The following is a 25,687-nucleotide window of genomic DNA, read 5'->3' on the forward strand; positions in this document are numbered from 1 at the left end:
GTATTCACCTTTACCATGCATCTATAGTTGCGGTGACTTCCTGAACCGGGCATCATTCTAGAACGAAATGGTATGTATCTATCTATCACCGAATCTCCCAGATTTGCGTAAAAACTATATCAACATATTATAGGTGACAACAGAGGGTGAGCAACACTAGTGTTCATTTCACCAAAAAATCTGTTAGCATCCGCAATTTTAAAGGCTTGGACAAAGCCATTGATAAGGCATTGTAAGTTGAGAATATCGTGTAGTTCCCTGTTTGACATCAAATCCTTCATTTTTCCTTCTCTGCATAACCTACATTAACAAGACAACTATGCCAAAGAATCCATTTCTCCTCCATCATTTCAAAATCCCAACAAAGTTAAAGACTTGTTCAGATACCCATTTTCACACAGCCCGTCAACTGCTGCAAACTCGAAAGACTCTAATCTTTCCAACCTTATTACAACAGCCATTGAGTATGCATTATAAACCACAACATCAAAGTAATAGCATTCTCAATGATTTCCTTGAATATCCTTTCAATACCATTAACATTGCCTGTTCACCCACAAGCAAATCACGGAACTACAAGCAAACAAATCCATTTTCCGCTCATGTTTTTCCATCACATCCCGAAACTCCAATTCCTCATTAAACTTGCAATACCCACATAAACCACTGCATATCTCATTATACAAACCAACAAATGCGACCCCTTGTTAATCGCTGCTAAACCATGGTCCATGGATTAAAATACTTGAAACGGGCAACATTCGGAAGAAACCTTCATCCAAACATTTCATCAAACATCTTTAGAGCGTCATTTAAATGGACACATACAACTACATATAACAGGATTCTACTCTCCCATATCCAGCCCAACAAGTCCAGGGTGGGTGCTAGCTTGGGGCTAAGGGTTCATTCAACCCTTCGACGAAAAATTACATTATTTATAAATGATTAAAATTATTGTTTATGTATATAATATGTGTTAGAATCGTGATTCCGTCATTGCTAACAACTATCTGACTGTACTAAACTTTTGGAGGTCTTTTTTTTTTGTACTTCTATAATTGTCACAATTCTTCATAATATAATAATCATTACACACGTTACTACAATACATAATATTCGTAATATTTACTTGCTAGGTATAACCCGGGTTAGAATCATTATCGAACATACAGTACATTGTACGACATCCCTATTGGCTGACTGGTGAAAAAGAGGGGCAAATCCCAAATGTTTTCAAGAAAATCTTTGCCAACCATTTCCACTAAAGAGAAGGTTTTAATGGGTATAAAAGTGAACATTATTCCATAGGATTTCGAGCCTATCCTTGTTACTACTACTTTTTTTTTCATCTTTTCTTAGTATTGACTAAGTACTATTAAGGCATGTAAAAATGTTACTTTTTGACTTTAAGGGTAAAAGCATATGTTGATCATTGACACTTTTTCTTGTTGATTTTTCTTTGATTTCCCATTAAGATGAGGAAAACACATCATACTATGTGACATATAATCATTACTTTGTCCATTTATGTTCTCTGAAAAATAAACATAGAGCTAATGTAATCAACATATTTACCTAATTCAACACTATAATATTGTGGAGTGCTAAGTGTAAGAATAAAGAGTCAGACTAATTCAAATTCACATTCGAGGGATGGAACCCTATCAAGATTTTTTCATACCCAGAGATCGAAACTGAAACCTCTATCCTCTATCCTCTATCCTCTATCCACCAAGTCCATTGGTGATATAAGGAGTTAACATGGTTTAGTGAGTGTCTATAGGAGATTTGTTGGGGACTTTAGCATCATAGCCTCACCATTGATCCAAATGATTAAGAAAGATTGTATCTTTTTATTGGGATGAAGAACAAGAGAAAAGCCTTTTAAGGCTTCCAAATAATCATATGTTCAATAGAGCCTATGAAGATAAAATGATCATCTAAGATGAAAAATAATACTTACAAGCAAAGACTTTTCAAGTGCAACATGATCAATTTATCACTTTTATACTTAACCAACAACCCATTGAAAGATACAGAGTTACAGACCCCAATCAAGCAAGTAATAATAAGGTGTAAATCTATATATAATATATATCCTCAGGACCAAAACGCGTACTTCTGAACCATGAAGACATTGTACTACATATAACGATTCAGTAAAAAAGTTTATGTATGTGCTACAGTTGGAAGGAAGAAAGATTCAGTTTTTTCTACTCAATCTATAACCAATTCTTCAGCATGTAAACAGTCTGATTATTTGGCATCTTTGCAATCCAATGCCCTCCGGTAAGTTCAGTTCTCCCAGGGAAGCTGGAGTTTCTTCCAACCTTATCTGACTGAATTACGGTAGAGCCTCTAACCAACAACTCCATGCGAAAACCTTATACAGGAACTGACTTCATTCTCACAGTTGTTACCAAGAAATGAACAACTTGCAGCATGTCTAAAGCCTTAAATCGCGTTCCTGGATTAAAAGGAAATGAAATGAGGAAACAAAATAAGGATCAGTTCCAATGAGGTAGCAACAGGAAACTGTAAAACTTTGTTTCAAAAAGAACATAGAAACTAATAAAGTCAAAAGAATTATCAGTTCATTTGATCGATCGACCACATAATTGTTTTTCTTTCTTTTTTGGGTGGATGATCCACTATGTTTTGTTTCCTTGGAAAGGACTACTCTTTATCGATAACGACTAACACATAATAATGAACTCAAGATGCAACAATCATGAAATCACTACCGTAAAGGGAAGGCTGGTATCAAGGTAATCTAGAGACCAAGTATGACACTCGTATTAGGCAGAATCACAATGATCAATGTGACACCTCCAAATAGATTGGAGTTCCATGCACCCAGAATCTCAACAAGTTAGCTGATAAATTTTGCAATTTCAGGTCATTTTTAAGACAGTCAAATCAGATTTTGCTTCTGAGTGTAGTTGATATACTCACGGAGGTGGATCCGCAGGTTTTCACATGTAGGTTTCAAGATATAATAACAAGTAGTATAGGAATATCTTCACGAGCGAAACTACCAAATCCTAGCAGTTAAATATGTAGATAAAGGATTCAAACATAAAGTTTAGAAGACAAAGATAAGACAACAATTGAAGCACACCATGAAACTAGTATCAAGTGAGATTAGAGATCCTTAACTGTCATAGTTCATACTAACCAAATATGACAGTTATGTTACCATTTTTCCTTTTTGGAACTATTGTTAAAAAGGAACATGGAATATCATATACAGTTGAATATGGATTTAAGGAGGTAAGATTAACAAACTAAACAATCAGAGAAAATGAAGTAAACGACAAGAAGTAAGATTACCAACTCCAAAACAAGCATGTCCAGATACAATAATCCTACTCAACTTAAGACATAAAGCTAATTCATTGAGAATGAAATGAGAAAGATAATCAGATTAATATCAAGAAGACTTCTTCGTCATGTCAAATATATTGGAACAAGTCCAAGAAGCATTCTTATGACAAATGCATAGTCAAAAAATACAATGACACAAGTGATTTTATAACAAATGCGACAAAATTAACAATTAAACAAAAGAAACACCAAAGACCTTAGATTTCAGTATAGGCGAAGTACGCTCCTCCCATTTGGCCTACTTTGTGCTGGTAAACTTCTCCGGCTGCCTCTCATGGGAGCAAAATGGAACCGCAAGAACCCATTATCGATATGATTAGGTGAATACCTTGCACTCCGGTTCCTCTCCAACACGAAATCGTCTTTCTTTTTACCATTGACATTAGTGTCAATGCCAAGATTCCTCACAGTTCCAAAAGATCCACCAATATTAGTTGAGTTTCTCCAACTAACACTGCTATTACTCCTAAACATATTCCTATTAAGACTCCCTTTTAAATCACCATTTGTCTCCCTCCTCATGTCTTGCCAAGATCCTGAAAATGACCTCTCCACTCCATTTGATCTACTATACCTGTCATCTTCCTCATCTTTGTTTCCATTACCTTTCCTATGTATAAAACCCCATATATTCCAGGCCCACTTCTTCGACTTTTTCGATCCCTTTCGTTCCCCATTTCCAATCCCAGAAGCAGTATCCTTAAACCCTGTCAATTCAAAAGTCTCCGAGAAATCATCCCTTAAAGAATTGGAATTGGAAATCGAATTCAAATCCCTCTCAGGCTGAACTTTAGCATTGGACACTGCCTTCATTTCATCAATCTCTGCCACTACAGCAGCTGCTGTTTTCCTAATTGAGTTAGATCTATCAAGACTCTTCCTTCGCCTCGAAGACGAATCCAAGTAATAGTCCCTTGTTTGAGCAGACCCTCCAGGCAAATCAGTTTCCTCACCAATACAATTCGCTGAAACAGGCGACTCTTCAACCGGAATTTGGTCGTCAGCCCTTTGAACATGCACCACTGGTGCATCTTCTATCACTGAAACCATAGGCGGAACCCTGGGAATGCTCCTTCCCATGAAGTGGACATCACAAGAAGCTCGAGGCTCATCAAAGGAGTACCTTGGATCATCAATACTAATCCTCCCAATATCGAGAGAAAATCGAGGTTCAGTGTCACAGGACCTCCTCCCAAATCCATAATCAGCAATCTCAGACTGAGTATCCCTGAATTTTCTCGAAATGGGCTTCTCCAATGACAGTGTAGATGAGTTCTCACAATTGTTTCGTTTTTTCACCTTCTGTTTTCGCCTCCAATTGTGCCATTTCTTGCTGAAAACTGATGCAGCAGACAAGAAGCTTCCTGCAATTTCCTTCAAGTCCCTTCCACCTGAAGGCTTTTTCACCTGCGAATCGAGATCTATGTGATCTTTCATCGGCTTCAATATATCCCCATTCACCAGCTCTTCTTCCACAATTTCTGAATCGACCTCTCTGCAAAAACTGTTCTCCACAGGGGACTCTTCAGTTATTTCATTTACCACATTTCCGTTACCTATATGGCTGATTTGATCGTTTTCTGGTTCCTCTTCCTCTTCTTCTTTTAACTCAATAACAGGCCTATTCACAGATGCATCACCAGTATCCTCAGAATGAGGGTTTTTAGCCTCTCCGTCGAGGGAAAATAAGGACCAAAGTGTATTACGAACTCGAACGTCACAAGACTTACGTTGGGGTTCAAAACCAGAACCACCCAAATAGCTCAACGCTTCGTTTTTAGAAGCTGAAAACGACTTAGTCCGGCGAAGTTCGGGGGAAAATGAAGTGGGTTTAGAGGGTTTAGGAGGAAGAGGAGGATGCTTCTGGTTAAAAGTAGAAAATGTAGAAGTTTTAGAGAAAAGGGCTTTAATAGCAGAAGCAGATGAAGTAGAAGGTCGACGTGAAGAAGAAGAAGGATTGTTATTATTAGCTGCAGTCTGATCTAAGGTGGTGAGGCGTTCACAGAGGCATTCTGGGCAGAATCCTGTGAAATCTTCATCTGGGTGTCTGTCACAACTGAAAGAAGAACGAGGTGGCTGCGGCGGTGGAAGTGGCGGTGGCTGTGTTGGGTCCGCAGTGGTGGGATTCATACCAGGTGGTAATGTGCAATGCTGCGGACTTTGCTCATGTTCTGCAAATCAGAGAAAGAGAGTGAAATACTGTGAGAATTTGTGAAGAGCTTTGGGTTCTCTCAACAATGGGGAAAAGTGAAGAGACAGCAAAGAAGAAGAAGAGAAAAATAAAGAAGAATGAAAAATGCCTTCACAACGGACACTCTTACATCTTTTTTCCCAAATATTATAAATAACTAATTTGTTTGACCAAATATTGTAGCCTTGTCGTTAAATTATTTCATACTTTAGTTTAATGTATTTTTTCGAGGGAAGCAATTTCGTCATTTCATTTTCGTGTATCATTTACACTTTATTTGGGTCATTTCCGTGTATCATTTACAGCTTATTTGGATGGTTGTTATACATTATATTGTATTGTTAGTTAAATATCATGTCTATTTGATTTGTTAATGCATCATTAGATAATAACATAAAATCTTATTTTATATAACGATTGATTTTGTGTGATTGCATTAATATTTAAATTGTTTTGTTGTTTTTATTTTGGAAACCCTAGGCCTCACGATCTCTGAACTTTGGATAAGAACTCTGTGATGAGTGAGTACTTTGTGGTAACTTGCGACGAGTTCATGACTAAATAACAAACGTAGGCTGAATTTGATCTTAGGTCCCCAACGTGGGCAGGGGAGGCTCAAAGTAATTAGAGGCCTAAAGCGAATTTTCAATTAGAGACCTAAAATCTAAATAAACTTCATATATATTTATTTAAAAATTATTTTTCTAACTTTTAGATTTCAATTAGAGGCCTAAAATATAAATAAACTTCATATGTATTTATTTAAAAATTATTTTTCTAACTCTTTAGATGTAAATTTTTGCTTAAAATTTCTATATAGATGATTTCTTCAAATATATTTTTTATTATTATTAGTTTTAGGTAAGATTTTATCAATTCAACATTAGAAAACACTCTTTTACTAGGGCCATTACTATATGAATTGTTAACATAATTCTTAGTAATAAGTTGACAAACTTTAAATAAAAACAAGAGTTAAAATCAAAGAATTTGATTCAAGAAGTTGATAACTTGGTATATCCTACTTTAATATGTTTGTTGCATTGCTTGAAAATTTAAGAAGAAATAAAAAAAATTGTAATTTACTTTGTTCAACACGTTTCGACTATTGATTCATATTTTTGACAGACTATTACTCTACCTTATCAAAGATTTGAAGAAAATAGTTTAAACAGATAAATAATATGAGTGTTAGCGAAAAATAATTGATTTTTACTATTTGAATGGGGTTAAGGAGAACAAAATAATATAATTTTATGTAAAAAAAAATTAACAAAAAAATTATTCTTGGTAAGAATTTGAGGCCCCCCAAAATTGAAGGCCTAAGGCATATGCCTCAAATTTTGTATGCAAGAGCCGCCCCTGAATGTGGGAGCCTCGACTCCCAACCATTCAACCGCACCCTTGTGCGCAACACTTTAATTGTTGATGTGTTATATTATATAATAATGAAGAATGATACGATATATTAAAATATTATATTCATTAAAATAAAATCATACCATAGCATATAATATAGCTCAATACAATAATATAATATATTACCAATAATCATCAATCATATATCATATATATATTAAAGAGAACCTTAGATCCGTCTATGTGGCGCCACCACAAATCAGGACTCCCTTTTAATTTATTTATTTATAAAATTAGCCTTCCCTTTCATGAAAAGTTGTAACTTTAATGAAAAGTTGCGACTTTAGTGAAATGTTGCAACTTTAATGAAGAGTTGTGACTTTTATGAAGAGTTGCGACTTTTATGAAAAGTTATGACTTTTATGAAAGGTGGTGATCTTTCCGAAGGGTTGCAACTTTTTCAAATAGTTGTAACATTTCTGATAAGGCACAATAAACATTTGTTCACACTACCCTTTGTTGTCTATAAATAGAGGGATTTCCTCTCATTTTAGCACAACGAAAATTCTGAACCTCTTCCTCCTTTTCTTCTTCTTCACAATTAAATATTTGTCTACTTTGCTCATGTTGAGTGGCTCACTGACACTATTGCTTATTATACAGATCATGATATGTATTTTTACAATCATTAATTTATAATTTATGCTTATGTTATTAAGGCTAAATGATAAGATGTAATGATTTTTATTTTCCTTTACATTATTAATGTTTGTTACTACGTAATCTTGTATGTAAGATAATATAGTGTTTTAGTTTTAATGTCTGATAGATTTTAAATATTATTTTATAAATTTCGTAATATTAAATTCCCGCGCGAAGCACGAATAATTTTACTAATATAATATATTATGAAATAATATGGAACAACCATCTTCATAGATTAATTTTTAATAAAGAAATTTCACTAGAGGCGATCTTGTTTCCTACGTTATTTTCCATATTATAATTCTTTTTTAATCATTATTTAATTTCACTCTTAAATTAATGTGTAAAAATCAAGAATAAAAATGAGATTTATTAGATTAAAAGCCTAATAAAGTAAAAAAAAATAAAAATTACTCAATTTCAGACGGTTACATTAAAAAACTATACATAATTCGTAAACGAAGAAAAAAAAAACTGAAATACATAAAGAGGGAACGAATACTCACACATGCTCTTTTATTTTATTTAAATTTAATCACCTACGTTTATTCGCTTTCCAAGGAATAATATTTTTCTGTCTCTATTTAATATTATAATAAATAAATTTTGTTCTTTATTTTCCCTTTTATTGTTGTCCCATAAATTATATTTTCAGTTGCAGTAAAATACTGTCCATTAAATTTGTCCTTATTCCTAATTAACAATGCAATAAATAGATTTTTTTTTCTATATTTAGAAATAATATTACTCCCTAGAAACTAACATGATGTTTGGTAGGCTTATAAGCCAAAAAAAACTAGCTTGTAAATAATTTTTTATTTATTCATGCGTTTGATAAATATTAAAAATATTTATAAGTTAAAATCATAACTCGGTCACCCCAATTTAAAATTTACCGCTTATAAGTACTTTTAATTTGATCAAATTTCTAATAACTTTTATAATTTGAAAAATACTTGTCATAAATTTTATTTTTAATTTTATTCATGTCATTTGTCTTTTTTCTAATGTCAAAATACGTTGAAATTTATATTATGTAAAAGGCTTTCAGAATACTTCAGTCATTATGATTAAAAATGACTTGTGCACCATGTTACCCCCTAATTAGAAAAGAAAATACTATCAACATCTAATTATTAAATACATTAATTATTTATTACAAGTTCCGTTATTTTATTCAAACACGTAACTATTTTTTTTTTTTTAAATCAACTTCATTATTCGAAAGTATTTTTTTAATATCAGATAATTTATCAACTATTTTTAATCAGCTAATCAACTCTAGGTATTGTCAAACAAGTCTACCCCATGTGTGCTAAAATCAAAAGTTTCACTTTTTTTTCCCCATTAGTTCTTTATATTCATACAACTAGATGATTTTAATTAATTTTAAGGAATAGAATGGATTTCTTTTATTACAAAAATAAATAAATAAAAAGTTATTGTTTTAATAGTGTTTGTGAAGGAACTTTTGATTTTCAAAGATTCCTTTATAGTGAGAGATAAAAGCAAAAGTAATAAATCACGCCAACACACATAAGTCTGAATGTGTAATACAGAAATGTCTCACCTCTTTCTCTCCAACACATCTCTTTTCCCTTTCTTTGCTTTTTCTTTTGTCTAATATAGTACTATTAAAACACTTCTCTCTTACGTCGTTGTACTAGAGTGATAAATATTCTTTTATTTTTGTTTATAGGTTTCGAGTTCAAGTCTTTTTGGATGTGTAATTATCTTTGTTGAGGAGCGTTTTATCTTCGTTGTAAGATTTTTCTGTGCGAATTTAAATTTAGTTGAGCCTCAATACAAATATCGAACACCGAACAACAAAAAATAAAAACATCTCTCTTTTTTTGCTCTTTTCTTGGTTTTGGAGTTCCCTTTTGTTTTTTTTATCTTTTTAAGTGTACCCCCTTTTGTTTGGCACCTCATTTTGAGTTCTACAATTCTACATTTTCCTTTTTATTAATATTCTCATGTCATTTGTGGGTTGCTATGTGACATTTATCTCAACTATTTGGAGTACTTATCATTGCCAACGTATAGTGGAAGAATGACAAGTAATGTATCTAGTTGCATTATATAGTCAGAGGTCTTGAGTTTGAATTTTCGAATACAAAGTCATCTTTATTAGGGAACGCTTTATCGATTTATTGACATGTGAGACTTTCTGATGCGAATCTGAATTAAATCAGGTTTCAATGTAGATATCAAATACTGGATAGAAAACCAAAATAAATAGTTGCATTACATTTTTTTTTATATAAGTACATATTTTAGAGTAAATAAATAAATCCACAAATTATTATAATAAAATGATATTCTAAAACATTTAAACACAATATCAATACATTCTTTCACAAAGTTTTGATATTTTGTTCATAACTACCTAAAATAATATAAATGTGGTTTTAACCAACTGGTCTAGTTAAATTTCGTTTATAGGAGAGTTATATCATTGATTCCATCCTTTTATACACAGCCTCTATTTATTGACAAATGATTATGAGGCCTCTAAAATCTAAATAATATGTATATCATATTTTCAAGAAAATTCAAATGTGTGACCATTCTTTTAACTAGAAAAGCAAAGTGTCTGACTAGTAAGCTAGCACTTGTTGGATGTCAAGTCAATTTATAAAAATACACATTATTTTTCATCGAATCATCTCACCTGAAAAACATAAAACAAAAAACAGATTTTCACTGAAATATAAGAAAGCTTTCTAATTTTTTTCATGTAAAAACACTATTAATTTTTTTTTTCTTACTGATTCAATTAAAATATATATAGAAATGACCACTATACATTTTTTAGTGAAATCTTTAATAGAAAAATAGTGATTTTTTTCTTAGTAACTACAAGATTTTGATTATTGTTATACATTTTGATAGGATGGAAAAAATTGAAGAAAGACAACACATGAGCAGAGGAGGCAGGAAACGTCCTCGTATAAAGTCCATGAGGATGATGGGACATGCACACCTTTGATTTCCCTAGCTTTGGTGCTCATATTAGAGTTCGATTATTTTAAATTTATATCACGCTGGACTATAATATTTGGAGAAAAACGCTCCTATCATGTTATTTTTCATATACAGGACTCGAATCTCAAGACTTCTGGTTAAAAAAAGAAATAACCACATGCGTTGGTGATGTGGAATGTAGTAGATTACGGTACTAACCTTTGGTACTTTGCTAAATCTAATCTACTTTCTAGAGTTATTTCTCTCATTCAAATTTTACAATTGCCTATTAAAATTATTTAATTATTACATTATTTTTCTCAAATAATCAAAAACACTACCAAAGCATTATACTCTCCTAGTTAACATATCATATAGGGGCTAAGATTTTTTATCCCAAACTTTGATCAGACAGAAAAAATAAGGTCTTCTGTTAAAATTAATTTTAAGCAATCGATCTTATTAAGCGGCCTTTGTTGTTATGTCATATTAAAGTTAAAATGAATTAATATATATATATATATATATATTATACTATCAATATGTATAATTAACTTAAATAATAGAGACATGATTTACATTAGCATACGTGTGTGCAATTGTTTTTTTTGTAAATTATAATTAAACTGGTGTAGGGAATGCATGCTACGTAAAGTGAATCTCTGTCGTCAACTATATATTGTTATTCTCTTTATTATTTTCTAATACTAGAGAAGAAGAATAAAATAAAAATATGTATAAACACACACACACACACAAAAAAAAGCTTTCAAATTTGTCTCTGGCTTAGCTGCTCTCTTTATCTTTACTTCTTGTTTTTTTCTGTTACATTATTATATTATAATAAAAAGATGCCAAAAAGAGATCCAAAATAATCTTGAAATTAGCTAGCTATACATAATACACACACCGCTATTAATAACAAAATTAAGTCATGAAAATATGATTCATCCGTCTTGTCTGAGTTGAGTTGATTTTCATGGCAAGTTAATTTAATCATAATCTAAGTCAGTCCATCTAAAAATTGAATTGATTTGGTTTAAATGTTTAGTTTGAATTGACACATAATAAAAATGTATTAAAATATATTTTTAATTTTTTTTATTGTTGGATATGTTAGATGAAGTTGTAATAAAGAGAGAGTTAATTTTATTTGGTAATCAAATAAATTATAAGAAAAACTTAAAATTTTGTTAGTGTTGAACGATTTGGGAGATGATCAAATCTTCAGCTTATTCTGATTCAATTTATCTCAATTCAAGTAACATTTCGACGAATTGTCCATTTATTAATTTAGTCTTTATTGATCCGTCTAAATTTAATCTCCGATCGAAATCAAGACAACATTATGTTCTTTCAATATACCACAATTTTGTGTGGTCAAATCACAACATTATGCTGCTTAATGATAATTAGACAAATCTTTAACTGCTTAGTACAAGGAATATCGAAACAAAATCGTACCATTATAGATGTGTTAAAAAAAGAAAAGGTTTACATCATATGTAACCATCATAGTACAATGTTTTGTCTATTTAATAGCTGGATTTCATCATTTACAATTGTCTTATCAAGTAAAACCATTTATTTTAAAATCAAATTTCATTGTTTTGCTCGATTTGTCAAATTGTGAGCTCTAACTTTTTGAATAAGCTTAATTTGCAAAATAAGTACCTTAAATTTTTTTTATCATACACCCAGAAAAGGATGTGATGCAGTGGATGGAGTTGCTCCTCCTTTAACTAAAGGTCTCGAATAGTCGAACTTCATTGCACATATAGAACACTGAGTGGAGAATCAATTTTTTTTAAAATAATATCGATCATACTATGTTTTGTCATTTGAAGAAACTTCAAACAAAAATATAAAAAATTATATATGACTAAATTCATTGCATTTCTGGCAGAAGTTCAGACAATTGATAGAACTTCAATTATATGTTGTCTATTTTGTAAATTAGATCATTCAAAAGAAATCGAACCGTAATTATATACCAATATATAACAAAGTTGGTAATATAATCAAAACCTAGTGACAGTTAGTTTGATCAATTTTTCCCACTAATTCTGGAAAATTAAAAATATATATTTTAATTTGTTAATATTATAGTTTTGATTGAGATGGGGTACGAAGAAAAATAGTAATGAGAGGCCATGGAATAATTGCACAGGCGTGCATCAAAGTTTCCACAAATTTCGTCCATCTCATTATTAGGTCGAATAATGTTGTTTCATAATTATTACTAATTCTTCTTTATTAGTAGTCGTAAAATTAACTTATAATTTGATAAATATATTTAGAAGTTAGGACTGATTATTAACGTGCTTATTTATTAGCTCAGTTCATTAAAAAATAGTTTGATATGTAGTCCAAATTGATCTATACAAAATTTTGTCAAAATATTTCTAAAAAGATATTTTTTTTATTTGATATATTATATATAGTCATAATAAATAGCCAATAGGTACTAAAGAATTATAAAAAAAAACTATTAAAACTTAGTAAACGTTTGGGTTATTTTCCGCGATGTAAACCGCGCTTACCTTGTGCGACATGCTCGACTCAGAAGGCATTAAGGAGGATCGATCTCAGACCATCCGTATGGATGACCACCCTCCAAAGCAACTTGCCAAAATTTCTACTTCTATAATTGATAGATCATTGAATTATTCAAATATGTCAAGTTTCTTGTAGTTTTCCCATTATATAATTTTCATACCAATTCGATTGATCTGAAATGAATCAATTAAGCATTTTATTAGGTAGCCTGATCTTGACTCTTTTGTGTGGCATTCATTCTCGTGCTCATCTTATCATCCTCTTTTAGGCCATTATTGCGCCTAGCATGTTTAATTTGTGAGAAGAAAATACTTTTTTTTTTTTTTAAATATTGGTCATATTTGTCAAAATTTGAGTTGCATTTACTTATAGATTAATGTTTAAAACAAATAGTTGTAGGAAAAGGGAAGGATGAACAGTATTTCATGATTTAAAAGATAAAAAAGGGGAAACAAAAAGGACAAACATAATAGAGTACTTTCACCCCACACGCACAGAAATATGTACAAATCAAGGGAGATTGAATCTAACAACCAAAAAGGACATCAAATATGTTGAATCATAGCCTAATACACACAAAATCAAAGCCTTCATCTTTGAACCTAAAAATCATTATTGTCAATATTTGAGTATATGGTATTTTTGAAACAAAGTATTGAAGTCAAGAACATTTTTGAATCAAATTATTGACGGAGAATATTTTTGTTCAATTTCGCATTGTTTAAGGACATATCTGTTGATTTTTTGAGATTTCAATTAACTCCTATAAAACACAAATAACTTCAACACAACCTATATCGGGCTACCCTTTATATTTTATATATATATATATTCTATACATATACTATACACTATATATATCGTCAAAATGTATCGATCATAATGATAAACAAGATGGTCAATACATTTACATAAGTGGCTACTGTATGCAATTGCTATTGTACTTCGCCAATTGTGACTACAAATTAAATAATTTGAAGAAAATCGAGTATGGATTAAATAGTAATGTAAAAGTGGCTACTGGGTGCAATTGCTACATTGGGCTTACACATTCAGTAGCCCATTTAATCACACAATTTGGCCACTTTATAAAACTAGCCTTATTGCATATTGCAATACCTTTTTTTGAGTTCTTCTTTCAATCAATCTAAATTGGAAATTTGCTGTCAGCAAAATAATAAATTTTATGTTTTGAACCATAGTGATGACGTGGAGGATAGCAGGGCTAACCCGGAAGATAATAATAATTTTATTCAGCCTAAAAGGAGTAACCGTGTGAAAATATTCGCTTCTTACTTAACACACCCTTAATTGTTAAAACTCAAAAATAAGGTGGCTATTGTCCTCCTAAAAGGAGAAAATAAAATGTGATCCAAATATTTGAGTGGATCTAATTTGACAAGTAAAATCAAATTATTTGTGTTTTTTCTTTTCATTTTTTATTTAACCTAAAGAGAAGTGTCAATGTAGCAGGTACCCAAAAGAATTTGTACAATTTGACAAATATGGAACAAACAAGATAATGAAGGACAATTCACTAAATATGGACAAACAACATATGCTGGTGCTAAAAGAAAACTCTTTCAAAGAAAAAAAAAATGCAACCCTTTTGCCATTACCCATCTAAAATTTGATAAATTTTAGTATCTTAGAAGATTTTACTATAGTTGCTGGGTAAATTTATTTTGCTTCCCAAACAAAAATTACAATATAATATTTTAGGTAGAGGCCATTTTATAGCATAGTTTCAATTTCAACCTAACAAAATTTCTTGATTTTTGCACCTAATTTTGTAATTTGGTTGTACCCAAAAACCTAAATTTCCTTGTCTCTGACATGTAGAAAGACAAATTGATCAATTCTTGCAGAAAATCCATTCATTTCCTCATAACTTTTCTGGGTTTTTTCCCTTTTTGTTTGAAGATCAATAATTTTGGTTTGGTGATATTTTTTTCAAGACCAAAGTGACATCTATGGTTCTTGCAGAATCATAGATGAGTTTTGGCCATTTTACATGAACCAACACTCGAAACCGGTAACAAAATAAATGCTGGCATTTTGTAGTAGGCACACTATGCAGTATTTTGTACCTGATATACACAGTGATGTTCGATAAATCAGAGCAAAGCTAAATACACAGTAATAACAAGTAAAAGAGTTTACTTCCCGGCATCACATTGTAAATTTCTCATTACACAGTGAATGTTTCATCACAATGTACTCTATTAGTAACACATGCGGTTATCATAGAGAAGGAAATATTCAACTTCACAAAATGCAGTGTCCCTTAACATCTTCTCAATATTTAACATGATCCGTTCAAAAGACCGCTAAGATTACCCCCACAAAACCAGACTTGATTGGTCTGATCAAGGAACTTCCTCCTCGAGTACTCTATTGTCCAAGAACATCCGCTCAGAATGATGAAAATGTTCTGAATTGTCATGTTTGAGCCATTGATCATACCCAGTATCAGTAATTTAGTTCTCTGCTCAAGGTCCAGAAGGAGTGATTTGCTTCATTTCTTCAGCATGATGGAAACTAGTTGTAATATAAGTGACTGCAACATCACAAATCAGTGTTCCGTGAAAATGATGGTAGTGGCATGGCCTCTTGTGGACGAAGGATGACAAGCACACCAAACATTCCCAGCATAGGGAGTACGAGAATCCATTTCAATAGCTTATAATAATGCATATGGAATGTTAGAGAAAAATCATCTGAGAAATATAGCCCGTTCTTGTCAACCATCTCCAACAAAACAGTCCCAGCAGTCCTTACACTAACAGTTGGGAGCATAATCCGATGTTTACCAGGACGATCGAATATCTTATTTTGCTTAATAGTTCGTTCCCCTTGGTAATTACCAGGAACTAACAAGCTCACCTGTGTCACAATGGAGAAGAAATAACTGATTAGATTTTAATAGTATGCAGGATGGACCAAGTATGTGAAAGCTATTCACCGTGACATTATAAGGAGCTTGAGACCCAGATGGGTATCTGTATTTATCAACAATCTCTATTTCAACCCAGAAGCTCTTGCCCTCTTCATCACGGAAAGCTCTTGAAGATGGAGTTGCATAGATCCCCTGACGATCATTACGGTAAGCAGCATTGTTTCTCCCTTGATTAGGAGATCTCCAAGTCTGAGTGCAGGTATCAATATCAAAGAACACGAACAATTAACCAAAAGCAAATACACCAAATTTTCACTTACCTTGTGGGGATGATGTGGGGCAGGCGTGGAGAAACAGAAGACATTACCATTCATGGTTGTTACAATAAGATCAAGATCATCGCCACCATCAACATTATCAGCCAAGACCATGCTGTATCTGTGACAAGCAGAAAATATATAGCTGATCAAAGATAAGTCTACAAAATAAAAAAGAAAATGGAGAGAGAGAATGAATGGTTGTCTTACGAAGTTTCACCAATATCTACAACATCAGCACATGATGTTGGTCCATCTATGAGATACAAATAACCATCAAATGACATTGTGACAATTGTAAGCCCTTTTTTCTTCTCCCCACGTTTGCTCAAGTCGACAAGAAGTGCTCGATTCATCACCCTACCATGAGTCCTATAAGGATATGGACGTACAAATGAGCCGTCCTTGCCATTCAGAACATAAATATTCCCAGAAAGTGTTGGGACAACGACATCTGTATGGCCATCTCCATCCACATCGCCAATAACCGGTCCCTGAGGAACAAGGCTCTTGAGATGCGTTTCCCAAATTTCTGTGCCTTGTGCGGTCCAAGCAGCAACATTTCCATGTGAATCTGTTGTAACTAGTTCAATCTTTCCATCATCATTGATATCAGCTGCAACTACTGCTCCTTGGATTTCAGCCATTTCGAGAGGGAACTTTTCCCTCACTTTGCCTGATGTTAGGTCATTAGTCTTCAAAAGGTACGACAATAACAACAATCATATGAAGCAGAGCAGACAAGAATTAGGAGGATGACACATTTACTAAAAAAGAAATGAATGGACAACAATTCAAAACCTAATTGCCACTTCAGGACGTGTATGACTGTCCAGCGGAGTGTAAGTCAAAAGTATTGGTAAAGCCCTGCAATTTTTATTTTTTTTGAGAAATGTAACAGTTAGTCTATATTTATCCACAGGTATACTACCTCAAAAGTGTAGTTCCCCTCCAAAAGTGTTGTAGTTACATAGGATCCTATACCTACCAAGTTACAGCCAGTCTATAGTTGTGCTGATTACTTCTGAGCTATCTAAGACTACTTGTTTACACCAAAAATAATACAGAGCTAAACAGTTAAGCTTAAATTTTTGGGTTAATTACAAGCTTAATGGTTAATAATTAACTCCAAAGTGTGCACAGACACACACAGGAGTGGTAAAGTATTTGGAACGTGTTAACGGGTGTCTCACATGGTTTGGGGTTTGGTTGGAGAGGTAGGAAGGACAAAACGACCAAAATGGAGAAGTTTGAAAAGGTCTGATGGTGCCATTTTTTTTTAATTAAGATGTGGCGGGTTGCGTCATTAAATACATTTAACAAGGGATGTTTAATTTGCACATGTTGTAATCATGCATGGATTATGTTGAGTATGCCATGTTAGGTTGGTTCCCTCGATGGAAGTTTAAGGCATCAGGTACCAGTCACATTCTCCAGATTTGAGGCGTGACAGTATCATGCTTGCACGTTTAACTACAAGTGATGCCAGACCTCATAGGCTTAATCAAAGAGGAATCTAGCAGGAAACAGCATTCTTTAGATGATACAGAGCATTATAATTACCATGACAGGACATAGTGTTAAATCAATGATGGGTCTCTCATGATGGGAAAATAATTCAGATCACATGGAAAGAACAGTTATGGTGCTAAGGTGAATACTAGAAGTTGAAAAATACTACTGAATTTTTTGAATCGAATGAACTGAATAATGGATACATAGGATTCATATTGCTGAATCCAATAATAGGAATGAGGTGTAGTGGTCGATTGATTGATTTACTTAAACCAGACATCAGCAACACATAAACTAAAAAATAAGACCGGAAAGACCTTAACAGAGGATTACCGTTGTGATCCAACACATAAAAGAAGCCATAGGAGGTCCCCACTAGAATGTCCATGTTTCCATCACCATCCAAATCAACTACCGTAGGAGAAGAGTATATATAGGCACGGAATTTCCCGTCGTCAGTACTTAAGTCCAACTGTGCAGTCCATTTAACTTGCTTGGTATCTAGATTGAAAACAACAATACCACTAGCAACATATTTTCCTATTTCAATGTCTCCAAGTTCCTTTATATGCTCCTGATTGTTATAGTACCTGTGGATTCATGATTCATTAGTTTTTTAATTTTTTTGGCAGCAGAATTGACTTCCAAAAGTTTTAATCAGCTGTCTATTACTAGACGAGACCTTTTTAGGGCTTTTTTTGAGAAGGTAAAAGAGTCATTATTAAATGGAGCAAAATAAAGGGGCTCTATTTGACAAAGAAAAAAGGAGGAGATTTCAATCATTTTAAAAGTATTATATATGTTTCATACAGTAATGCGCATCAAGAAGATCAAAGCTATGTCAAAAAGATGTGGCTGAGATGAATAGCATTTAATTAAGAGATCTTGACATGAACAATTGCAACTCCCATATTTATTTGGCAGGATTGTTATGAGGACTGAAATGTATAACACAGCCTATTAACATAACCAAGCTGAAGTTTTAATTAAACAATCCTACATACCCACATAAACATCCTTGTTCTGGAAGCAGTGATCATTATCCAATCAACAAGACACTCACTTCAAGATTTCATAATTCAGTCAACTGTCCATTTAATAGCAGCAGCAAATGTCTTGAAAGCATATACTCCCTCCGTCCACTTTTAATTGTCATGATTTTCTTTTTTAGAGTCAAATAACAAGAACTTTGACTAACATTTTACGATGTATTTTTCAACATATTGATATGTAAAAAATAGCAATTTATAGTACTTTTCGTATCGTTTTTTAATATCTAAAATTTGACTAATTTTCAAAGTCAAATTAGATTACATTAATTCGATATTTAAAACAAAAAATTAGATATTAAAAAACGATACGAAAAGTACTATAAATTGCTATTTTTTACATATCAATATGTTGAAAAATACATCGTAAAATGTTAGTCAAAGTTCTTGTTATTTGACTTTCGAAAAATACAACATGACAATTAAAAGTGGACGGAGGTAGTACCATACAAGAGGAGGCTTGATGTTTCACCCTTAATAAATGCTCCGCAAGACTTAAATAGCATATACCATACGGTGAAAACTGAATGACTTCAACATTTAAGGAGCAAATATATAAATCAGCGGACACTTCAGTCAGAAACCGAGAAACAATGTGAAACCAAAATAGCACCATGGTGAGAAAGCTTACTCATGGTCAAAGAAGTAGGATACTGCAACAATCATCTCCGACACCCCATCACTGTCAATGTCAGCAATGACCTGATAGAAACAAGGACATCCAAAATTTATTACCTGACATTTAACGACTATGATGTATCAATCACATAAGCTGCTCTTTTCAAGAGACTTACAGGAGTACATAAAACATGAGCATCAATATGAACATAATTCTCCAATTTCTCATGTTCTGGTTCCTCAAATTCTTCATTTTTCCATAATTCATCATCATCAAGGTAATCATCATCGTCATAATCATAATCATCAGGGATATCCTCATTATCCCGGAATAACTCAAAAGATGAATCAGCTTCCGCTTCCAGACCCCCTTCATTTTCCACAGTTGCAGCTCTAACATCTTTGGATCCAGAATCACTTTCCTCCGAACTTCTCAAGACATTATCTTCAAGAAGCCTTCTCCCTTTACTTGTTCCATTCTCCGAGACACTGATTTTCTCATTATCAGAATTCAGAGTAATATTGTTTAAGTTAGTCATTTTAACTTCTCCACCAGCTAGACTATCATTTTTCCCCTTTTGGTCCTCTAAATTAGATGAATTTGATGTGTTAGGTGAAACTCCTGACGGCAAAGATATTGAAGCATTCGATGCATCATGGTTGACTTCTTTTTGAATAGAATGGGTTTCAGTGTTAACTTCAGATGCAGTAGATTTTGAATGGTTGCCTCCATGAGTGGATGCATTGTGACCTAGGAGAAAACTTTTGAATTAAAGATATGATTTAAGATATCAACGTCTAGCATTTCACATCTAAAAGACAGAGGTTATCTTCAGAATGTAACATCACCAAATAAACAAAAAATAAATTAAGAGTACCTCTCTTGACATGTTGAGATAATAATCTAGGAAAAATTAGTCTTTCCGCAGAGGCAAGTCAAAACAAGCACAAGGGTCGGAGTCCCATTGAAAATCAGTTGAATACTAGAAAGCACAAACAAAGAGGTAGAATTGGCAAATAGGTGAAAAAAGTCGAGTGGCAACATAAGATGTGCACCAATGCTGAGAAAAATATAGACCAAGGTACCAAATTACAACAGAAATATTCGAGTAAAAGGCCCTACAGGACAACAGGTAAACTAATTCAGTACTGCAAAATCAAGAATATTTAGCAGTAATTTATTCCGGATCTTAGTAACAAAATATTAACTTATAGAACATAAGGATATCATGGTTCTATAGATCTATGACAAGTGTCACAACACATTTTAAAAAAATTACCCATGCTGGGGCAGCTAGGTAGCATATATCATAAGCAAACAGGAATATTAAGAGGAAACAAAGTGAATATGAAGAGCAATGTAAAAGGATAATACTCACTGGCTATGGAGTCCATGACAGCCTCCTGTACAAGTTGGTCATCATGTACATCTGGATGAGAACGGTCCACCGGGTCCTGTTTCAAACCCACATGCCAATCTTTTTTAACTCTCAGCCGAGGAATCTCCAATTTATCAGACATCAGGTATCCTGAGACCCTATGCAAATCTAACAAGGTCATACTAAATAAAGAAAATCTCAACAAGACAACAGTTACAAAATATGTTGTACTCATACCTGAAAAAGAGCACCTCACCATCATAGGTGGCCAAACCTATCTCCCTCACCCCATCCTTGTCAATGTCATATAGGAAAGGAGTGGAATGAACAGTTGATTGATGGAATGCTGGCCATCCTGATGATTTGAAGTTGTAAAATTTGTACAGATGTCATCAGATTTATATACGCAGCTCAAACCTCATTATTATTCATATAGATAATTTCTTCATATTGAGGTGAATTTTGTTGTTTCATAGTTCATAAATTTACATCTTGGTTTGTCAACTTATATACAAGCAGGATGTGAGGTATTATGTAGCTCACCTAATAAGTTTGCATTTACTCTTATAACCTATGTTACTCTTCAAAAATATCGATGGTTGCGTGTCGGATACTCCAAAAATAGTGTATTTATGGATGATCCGACATAGGTGCGGCAACATTTTTGGAGTGTCCAGAGTAACAAAGCTTATAACTAGCTTTCCACAAATCATACCTGGAGCTTTATCTCCATCAGAACCTTCCAGAACTTCCAAGTAATGAACAAAAGAGGGAACTACCACCTCAAGCTTTCCATCACTGTAGTAATGATCCAGAAACATAGCCGATATGAATAAATTTAGGAAACAGAAAACAATAAAAGATACTCAAGTTTGAAAATAAGCAACTGCATGTGATTTCGTTGAATCTCACACATAACTAGGATAGTTGTAGCTTTTCCCTGCAATAATCAGGGAGGTCTTGAAAACATAGTTATTTGCCTTTTCAAAAGACCATCCATTTTCATCAACAAATTTATATCAGGATACATGTTATCTCCTCAATTACTTTTTTTCTAAAATAAGGTAAAAGTTCAATAATAAGGTAGTAAAGGTACCAAGATGGTAGAGAAAAGTACAGAGAACAAACAGCCTACTACCCTTTCCTTCCTAAAAAAATAAAAAATCCACGAACCGATCCAGACTAGCTAAACTGCTAAGGTACTACTTTTACACCAAAATACAGATTATGCAGACATTCATTCTTAATTCTAGAGATATGATTTCTCTGTCCTTCAAAGCAAGCTTTGTTCCTCTCCAGAAGATGCATACTAGGACAGTTCTCCGAATCTGCTTCAACACTCTTTAAGTACTCTTTGAAGTTGTTAGCTTTCCAATAAGCTCCTAACCCTGAGGCATCACCCATGAAATGCCACAGCTATTAAAGAATAATTCCCAAATTGTCTTGAGACTCTACACGGAAGGATTAGATGAAAAACTGTCTCCTGGTCCTCTTTACACAGATTGCATCTATTACACCACCAAAACATAGGTTTTCTGCAGGTAATTTTGAGTTAGACAAGCCTCCTGAGCTGCAATCCATCCCAGGCATGCTACCTTAACAGGAGTGTTTTCCTTCCAAATCATCTTCCAAGGCCAAGTCTCATTCCAATGTCTGTCTGCTTTAACAAAATAATATAGCAGCTTTAGCCGAGAATATTTTATCTTCAGTAGCTGACCAAATCAGAGAATCCATCTTACTTTAATGCATAGAGACTGATTCCAGCTGCTGAAGCAATTGGGAAAAATCCTCTACCTACCAATCATTTAGATTCCTCTGAAATTTATTTGCCAACCTGAGTTTGAGTGAAATTCAGCAACAAAGACTCCTTTATTAACAGAACAATTAAACTATATAGGGGATTTAGCCTTCAGACATTCACATCTAACCCATAAATCTGTCCAGAATTTGATCCTATGTCCATCTCCCACCTCCAGTTTAGTGTATTTGATGAATTCTTTCCATGCATGCTTATACCCTTCCAGATAGTCCATTTAACATTCACTTGCATAGAAGATCTCTAGTCATCCTTTTTGCCATGTATAGCATTAATTATCTTCTTTCAGGCTTCACTGCCATCTAAGTTATATCTCCAAAGTCATTTGAAGAGCAAGGTCATATTGTGCAGTTTCAGATTTCTTACACCTAGTCCTCCACCCTTCCTATCCTTGAGAACCACCTGCCTCTTTGTTTACTTTTAATAAAATAACTGCATCCATATCATTGATATTTGTTATTATTACTATTATTCTCTTGATAATAATTGACCGCTGTACCACTATGGAAACAAGTAGTCTCAGAAAGTAAACAACAACACTCATCTTAAGGCAGTCATCACACACTCAGAGAGTGTAAAAGCAAATGAATTACAACCCAAAAGAAAGAAGCTTCTATCACATTACCTGTTAATATCAGCAATCAAGGGGGATGCATATACGCTAGAACTAACTTCTGTCTGCCATCTCAGCTCCAAATGCTGAGGGCACTGTGTATTCAACAATTCATCTTCATCCCTGCCAGCATAAACACCAACAGCAATATTAAAATCTTTTCAGTTTTTATCTTTTGTGTATCAGGCGTTGAAACCAAAAGTATACGTCAATGGTACTTCCTCTGTCCCATTTTGTTAGGATGTTTGACAAAACAAGGAGTTTAAGATGTTAATTTGACTTATATACTCCCTCCATCTAAATTATATCGGTGTTTGTTTGGGCACAAAGTTTAAGGTATTTGTTTTGACTTAAGTATAATAAATTAGTAATAATGGGAGAAAATAATATACTTACAGTCGAAAAGTTAGTTTGAGAGAGAAAACAAAGAAAACATCACATCAAATTTCAAACATTGAATAATTTAATGTATTTGAATACTTAGAAGTTCTGCAGCTTGAATAGAAATAGAATGGCGTGAAACATTTTGAACCTTCCAAAACGGAAAGACTGTCATATAAATTGAAACATATAAAGTATAATTTAGTAAAAGTAGTAGAAGAGAATGGTAAAATAATGGTTAAAAGGTCTGTTATTATCACAATTATAGCAGTTTCATGAATGTGAATTCTTGAAAGTTCTATAGAAATGTTAGGCATCAATATGTTTGTACACAAATACAAATAAATTAAAAATTAGAAAGAGTGTCAGCCATATTGGGAGTAAGCACATATTTCAGGAAGATATTAGCATCTCCAGTTTGATATTGATAATAGAGATAACGGTTAAAAACAACACACTCAAGTATCGCCTTTTCACAAATTTCACACTCCAACTATCATTTGTTCCTTTTTCCTACCTGAACTATCACCATGTATTAAAACACACCTCAACTATCAACTATTCCGTTTTCCTACCTCAACTATGGTAATAGTTCAGTTAGGAAAGGGTAAAACTAGTAGTTGAGGCGTAATAATAGAGATAATGGTTAAAAACATACATAACTATCGTCTTTTCGCGAATTCCACACCCCAACTATCACTTGGTCCATTTTCCTACCTGAATACCAAAAACACACCTCAACTATCAATTGTTCCATTTTCCTACCTCATCTATACTAATAGTTCAACCAGTTAATGTAAAACTCAGGAAATGTGTTTTTGATCATTAAATCTTGATAATAAGACATTAAATTGGTAATATCACCAAAAAAATTAGGAGAAAATTCTCAATGAGTCAGTACAGCTCTATGTAACATCCTGAATTAAGTGGTTATGCAATATCAAAATCGATTAAACAGCTTAAAAAACACAGAGAAGGAATGAACGGAAACTTACAAATTGGGGTAAGCGAGGGAATCATCAGTGGCTTCTCGTTCTCGAAATTTGTTTTTTATGGTGTCTTCAGATTGCAGAAAACGGAAATTTGAAGATAATAGGAGAAAACAGAGTAGGAAAACCCTAGCTTTCATTGAGATCACCGGAGGGAGTATAGCAATTTCAGACTGCAAAAAATCTATTCAGTTCAGCTCCGGGCAAAAATTACCCTTAAAATATTTGGGACGGGTGTATTAGAGAAAATAATCCTTATATTAGCTTGATATATTGATAGTAGCTTGTTTGATATATTTTTCTAATCTATGCATAACTAATGTTTGTATTAGTAATACACTCTATAGTATTCAATATTGTTTCATAGTATTCACTCAATCTCTATTAATTGTTGAGATTATTAAAAATACAACAACAACATACCCAGTGAAATCTCACTAGGTGGGGTCTGGGGAGGGTAAAGTGTACGCAGACCTTACCACTACCTCGTGGAGGTAGAGAGGCTGTTTCCGGAAGACCCTCAGCTCAAGTGTAACAAAGCCAAGTAAAGGAAGAGAATTATATAAAGCATAACATCCAATAAGAAAAATAGTGCATAATCAACAAAGGGGGCAATACATCAAGAAAATAATGTGAGAAGTGAAACGCAGTAAACAACATAAGGCTATAGGGATCACATACAAGAACTACAAGTGTAAGGCTAAGACTACTACAAACGCTAACAACCCATACCCTCGCCAGGAAAGACAACACGCTAACCCTACTAGCCTTCAACCTTAATACGTGACCTCCACTCCTTCCTATCTAGAGTCATGTCCTCGGTAATGTGTAGCTGGGCCAAGTCCTGTCTAATCACCTCTCCCCAATACTTCTTGGGCCTACCTCTACCCCTCCGCGTACCCTCTACTACCAGCCCCTCGCACCTCCTCACTGGGGCGTC

General features: G+C 33.4%; 2 protein-coding genes across 2 annotated transcripts; both read right to left on the minus strand.

Annotated features, from left to right (window-relative positions):
• Positions 1–1,976: 1,976 nt before the first annotated feature.
• Positions 1,977–5,794, minus strand: LOC102583781 (UPF0503 protein At3g09070, chloroplastic-like). Its single transcript, XM_006338934.2, has 2 exons — positions 3,587–5,794; positions 1,977–2,470 (listed from the first exon to the last, which is right to left on the minus strand). Exon 1 carries the CDS (start codon positions 5,518–5,520, stop codon positions 3,595–3,597), a length of 1,926 nt encoding a protein of 641 aa, XP_006338996.1. The 5' UTR covers positions 5,521–5,794; the 3' UTR covers positions 1,977–2,470; positions 3,587–3,594.
• A 9,520-nt stretch (positions 5,795–15,314) lies between these two features.
• LOC102584117 (protein DEFECTIVE IN EXINE FORMATION 1-like) lies at positions 15,315–24,972 on the minus strand. Its single transcript, XM_006338935.2, has 12 exons — positions 24,754–24,972; positions 23,390–23,500; positions 21,664–21,746; positions 21,186–21,303; positions 20,949–21,106; positions 19,746–20,320; positions 19,583–19,653; positions 18,236–18,492; positions 16,598–17,063; positions 16,391–16,508; positions 16,137–16,319; positions 15,315–16,057 (listed from the first exon to the last, which is right to left on the minus strand). The coding sequence occupies exons 1-12, from the start codon at positions 24,885–24,887 to the stop codon at positions 15,740–15,742; spliced, it is 2,592 nt and encodes an 863-aa protein (XP_006338997.1). The 5' UTR covers positions 24,888–24,972; the 3' UTR covers positions 15,315–15,739.
• Positions 24,973–25,687: the final 715 nt, after the last annotated feature.

Source organism: Solanum tuberosum, unplaced genomic scaffold, assembly GCF_000226075.1.
Source record: "Solanum tuberosum cultivar DM 1-3 516 R44 unplaced genomic scaffold, SolTub_3.0 scf00008, whole genome shotgun sequence".
In the NCBI taxonomy this organism is placed as follows: Eukaryota; Viridiplantae; Streptophyta; class Magnoliopsida; order Solanales; family Solanaceae; genus Solanum; species Solanum tuberosum.

What these genes read in the sequence shown, in the direction of transcription:
- LOC102583781 (XM_006338934.2), bottom strand. Translation starts at nt 5,520, where the DNA reads ATGAATCCCACCACTGCGGACCCAACACAGCCACCGCCACTTCCACCG.
- LOC102584117 (XM_006338935.2), bottom strand. Translation starts at nt 24,887, where the DNA reads ATGAAAGCTAGGGTTTTCCTACTCTGTTTTCTCCTATTATCTTCAAAT. An exon ending in GGTGAGGTGCTCTTTTTCAG is followed by an intron (nt 21,107 to 21,185) that starts GTATGAGTACAA and finishes AGATTTGCATAG; the next exon opens with GGTCTCAGGATACCTGATGT. An exon ending in CCCCACATCATCCCCACAAG is followed by an intron (nt 16,320 to 16,390) that starts GTAAGTGAAAAT and finishes ACCTGCACTCAG; the next exon opens with ACTTGGAGATCTCCTAATCA.